Source organism: Muntiacus reevesi, chromosome 7, assembly GCF_963930625.1.
Source record: "Muntiacus reevesi chromosome 7, mMunRee1.1, whole genome shotgun sequence".
NCBI lineage: Eukaryota > Metazoa > Chordata > Mammalia > Artiodactyla > Cervidae > Muntiacus > Muntiacus reevesi.
In genome coordinates this window covers 78930143-78934919 of record NC_089255.1, presented here as the reverse complement: position 1 = coordinate 78934919, position 4777 = coordinate 78930143, and the positions used below count along the sequence as shown (strand labels likewise).

At 42.0% G+C, this 4777-nt stretch overlaps 1 protein-coding gene across 1 annotated transcript; it reads left to right on the top strand.

Moving 5' to 3' along the window:
- Nucleotides 1–339: 339 nt before the first annotated feature.
- LOC136172652 (disintegrin and metalloproteinase domain-containing protein 21-like) lies at nt 340–2125 on the top strand. Its single transcript, XM_065942043.1, has 2 exons — nt 340–431; nt 1291–2125. The coding sequence occupies exons 1-2, from the start codon at nt 340–342 to the stop codon at nt 2123–2125; spliced, it is 927 nt and encodes a 308-aa protein (XP_065798115.1).
- The last annotated feature ends 2652 nt before the right edge of the window (nt 2126–4777 follow it).

Here is a 4777-nt window from a genome sequence, read left to right as displayed (position 1 = left end):
AGGGCAGCAAAATACAGGGCAGCAGAAAAAAATGATAAACCTGCAAGAAGAAACTGACAAATGCATTATTATATTTGGATATGCCAACAACTCTCTATTAGTGATTGGTAAACCCAGCAAAAGACCCTCTTGATGAGGGTTAAGCAAGAGAATGAAAGAGCCAGCTTAAGACTAAATATTAAAAAAAATTAAGATCATGGCATCTGGCCCCATTACTGCATGGCAGATCGAAGGGGAAAAGGTAAAAGTAGTGACAGATTTTCTCTTCTTGGGCTCCAAAATCACTGCAGTGACTGCATCCGTGAAATCAGAAGACAATTGCTTCTTGGCAGAAAAACGATGACAAACCTAGACAGTGTGTCGAAAAGCAGAGACATCATTCTTCCGACAAAGGTCCGTATAGTCAAGGCCCTGGTCTTCCTAGTGGTCACGTATGGTTGTGAGAGCTGGACCGTAAAGAAGGCAGAACACCAAAGAATTGATACCTTCGAACTGTGATGCTGGAGAAGGCTCCTGAAAGTCTCTTGGACAGCAAAGAAATCAAACCAGGAAGGACTGATGCTGAAGCTGAAGCTCCAGTATTTTGGTCATCTGATGTGAACAGATGATTCATTGAAAAAGTCCCTGATGCTGGGAAAGATCGAGGGTAGAAGAAGAGGGTGTCAGAGGATGAGATGGCTGCATAGTATCACCAATGCAATGAACATGAACTTGGGCAAACTTTGGGAGATGGTGAGGGACAGGGAGGCCTGGCGTGCTGCAGTCCATGGTGTCTCAAAGAGTCGGACAGGACTGGACGAGTGAACAACAAAAACAGACCCAGCAAGCAGAAAATTAGTAAGGAAGGATATAGATGAACTCAACTCCATCAATCAGCTGGATATAATTGACATTCATAGAACATTTCATTCAACAACAGGAGAACACATTCTTCTGAAACTCATATGTAACATTTACCAAGTAGAACACATTCTGAAACATAACAAATTTCAAAGATGGAAATCCCACAGCTGTTCAAAATTAATGGGGTGCAGTGAAAGCAGTATTTAGTATTTATGAAAATTCATAACACTGATTGCATATATTAGAAAGCAGATCTGTACTAGTCTGCTACCTAATTTAAACCAAAGTGAGCAAAAGAGAAGAAATTAAATAAAGCAGAAAATAATGAAATTGAAAATCAATAGAGAAAAATCAATGAAACCAAAGTTGGTTCTTTGAAAATATCAGTAAAACTTATAAACTTTCCACACTAAAAACAGAAAGAGAGGACACAAATTACTAATAAAGACAGAGAAAACAAATCAGTCTGTCCGAGCTACAGTATGATGCTGCACATATTTTCATTGAAAATTCACTTATAAGTGTCCTCGGTATAGCCTATGTGGCAGGAATATGTCGCCCTCCTCTCGACTGCGGAGTTAATAATTTCAAAGGAGACCCCTGGTCTGTTTTTGCCCTCACCGTAGCTCATGAGTTAGGTCATACTCTGGGTATGCAGCATGATGAAGAATTCTGTGTGTGTGGACAAAGAGCTTGCATCATGAATGCTATCAGGTTGCCAGCAGAGAGATTCACGAATTGTAGCTATGCAGAATTTACAAAGACCACTTTAAACCAGGGATCATGTCTGCACAATCCTCCGATTCCAGGGGCAGTCTTCATGCTGAAGCGCTGTGGGAATGGTGTGATTGAAGGAGGAGAGCAGTGTGACTGTGGATCTGTAAAGCAGTGTGAACAAGAGCCCTGTTGTCTGCTGAACTGCACGCTAAGACCTGGGGCTGCTTGTGCTTTCGGGCTTTGCTGCAAAGACTGCAAGTTCATGCCGTCAGGGGAGCTCTGTAGACCTCAGATCAATGAATGTGACCTTCCAGAGTGGTGCAATGGGACATCTCATCAGTGCCCAGAAGATGTCCATGTGCAGGACGGGATTTCCTGCAGTGACAGTGCTTTTTGCTATCAAAAGAGCTGTAATAGCCGTGATGAACAGTGCAGGGAGATTTTTGGTGAAGGTGCAAAGAGTGCATCTCAGAGTTGCTGTACAGAGATCAACTCCCTGGGAAACCATTCAACACAAGTGACCCTTATCTCCTGGAAAAGAAGAGAAACTGTAGCTGAGGTGTAGATAGGATCTAAGAGTTCCAAATCTTCTACATACTCACCCAGAGCAAGTCTGTTACAATGTTATGACTCAGAGGGAAGGACCATCCCAGAGCCCCAGGTCCCTCTGAACTGGGAATCAGAGACCTTGCTGAGCTGACCTCCGCTAAGTTCCTGCGTTTCTCTGGGCCTCGATGTCCTCATCCCTGAAGTGAGAGGGAGATTCACACAGTGGGTTTTCACTTCTGATAACCTCCACCTAAATAAAGGGATTATATTATACTTTGAGAACAACAGAAAATTTGCTCATTTGTTCATTCTATAAAATAAGCTTATTGCTTTTTAGAGGACAGGCTAATGAATATGGTCATTTTACAGCAGTCATCCTTCAAAGACAAAAACACAAGATTGGTCCCAGCTGAAAGCTTTTCAGACATGTAGAAAATACTTAATTTATGACTCCTTCCATGGTTTGCTGTTGTGGTATTTGACTACCTTGTAAACCATTGGTTAAACTATATTTCAGTTACACTGTGTATAAAAACAGCACTTTTGTATGTTTTTAGTATTCTGTAACTGTAGAGTTTAGGAATTACTTTATTGGTAAAATCCCACTGACATATCCAATTTAAGTGATTTTACCAGTCAACAGCTCTTGGTAAATAAAGATTTATTGTTTTCTTTTGTGGTTTTTTTTTTTTTTTTTTGGTTATAAAGATTTTTTCCTGACCAGTAGGTAGATTATTCGTGTTCTATTTTTTCTTTTTGGCAAAATAGGAATAAGGATATCAATATTCAAATACTGTTAGTTTTTATTTTAAAAAAATGTGGGGGTCTATCAGGAGGCTATAATCACAACAGTTTTATTGGAATATTCAATATGTCTCATTACAACATTCTGTCATGTATAAGGTGACACAATGCCCAACTGTAAATGCTTTATATTATTCAACAAAATACCTTCCACTCTCTGATAACATAGTAACTTCTCTTTTTTCTCCCTTGATTACCTTGGAAGTGGAAAAGAAAATATTTTTAAAAACTGTGGGGGTGACTTCCCATGGCTGTAGTGAGTATGTGCCTGAGTCACTGCCAGTTTGGAAATCTGATGGGGATGCGTCATGTTATGACCTTGTGGCCTTTCCCGCAGCATGCTTCCTGCAGTGTTTTAACAAGGGCAGCCTCAACGTACTGTGTGCACCAACTGCACTCGGGTGTCTAGCCCTCATATCACATCACCATGTACAGTGTTTTATCACATGTACACATGGGAAGCCAAGAGAGAAATCAAACAGGAAGATTCCAGCTGTTTATGGAAATGAACAAGTCATATGGATAATGGTTCTCTCTCTGAAAGACGCTTCCCTGGGAGAGGAGTCTACATTGTAGGATCTTGAAGGTGCAATAAATTATGGGACACACATACACACATGTCTCTTTAAGCCATGCAGAGATCCAAGGAGGATTCGGCAGCCTGCAACCCTGAAGACAGCTCGCGTCAGAACTCGAAACATGATGGCATCCTTATCTCAGACTTCTAAGTCTCCAGAACTTTATATCACTCAAAAATAAGTGAGATGCTACATTGGACACTGGGAGATCCTGACAGGAACAAATAGGAAGAAAAGAGGATTAAAAGATGACATCAGTCACATAATGGCCCAGATAAATTCAAACCACCTTCTGTCAAAGTCTCAATTTTTATCTTTCAATTATATATGGATATTTCTGAATAATTTTTTCTTGGCCACTCTGAGTGGCTTGTAGGATCTCAGTTCCCTGATCAGGGATTGAACTCGGGTCACAGAAGTGAAAGGCTAGAATCCTAACCACTAGGCTACCAGGGAACTTCCTGAATAATTTTTGTAAAAGGTCACCAAAGTTATATGCTTCAAAAATACAATGGTGGGACAGGCATAAGATAGACACTCCCATTCCAAATGGGAGAAATAGGAGGGAAGAAAGGAGTGACAGTTTCCACATATGTCTAAAATCTTAAAGCAAGAGAATAATTAATCCTCTTTGGTTCCGTGTTCTTTCCTCCCTCCAGGCACACTGGGGATTTTGTCCCACTCCCTGACCCACTGGAGTGAAGGTCTTGCCTTCCAGACACACTGAGGTGGCAGTTCTGGGTTGGACACCCAGGCCTCCTGGAGGCCTACACCATCACTTTGCAGGGCATAGCCCACGCTGTACTTCTCATGGGCTACAGTTGAATGCCCATGGCTGAAATAATGTGCAATGGTTCCACTAGTCTGGGGTTCTGAAGTGGCCTGCCCTCATGGCTCTGCTGGGTAGTGCCCTCTTGTGTATTCTCTATGGAGCCCTGCTTCTCAAAGGTCATGAGCCCTTGGTTCCAATAATCTCCATCCTTCAAAATCTGGGTGGAATTTGCACATTGATAGAGACTGCCCAGTGTGGACACTGCCAAAACCAGCTGCCTGTACCTTACAGAAGAGTGGCTACTGTTGTCTCTCCTGCTGGGATGGTGGAGGAGCCCAGGAGTGAGGCAAGTCTGACCTGGCATGACAAGATCCTGCAGGCACTGGAGATTCCTCCTTTGAAACTGATCTAGTGATCCCTGGATCACCCTGTGGGGCAAGAGGGTCATTCTCCTATTGTCTTGTACATAGCTCCTGTACTGTTTTGGAGAAGACTAATTAATCAAGTGGATTCT

Excerpts from the sequence above, each read along its gene's own strand:
- LOC136172652 (XM_065942043.1), top strand. The coding sequence starts at position 340 with ATGACAAACCTAGACAGTGTGTCGAAAAGCAGAGACATCATTCTTCCG. Across the intron at positions 432-1,290 it reads CTGGTCTTCCTAGTGGTCAC|ACAGAGAAAACAAATCAGTC; the intron begins GTATGGTTGTGA and ends TTACTAATAAAG.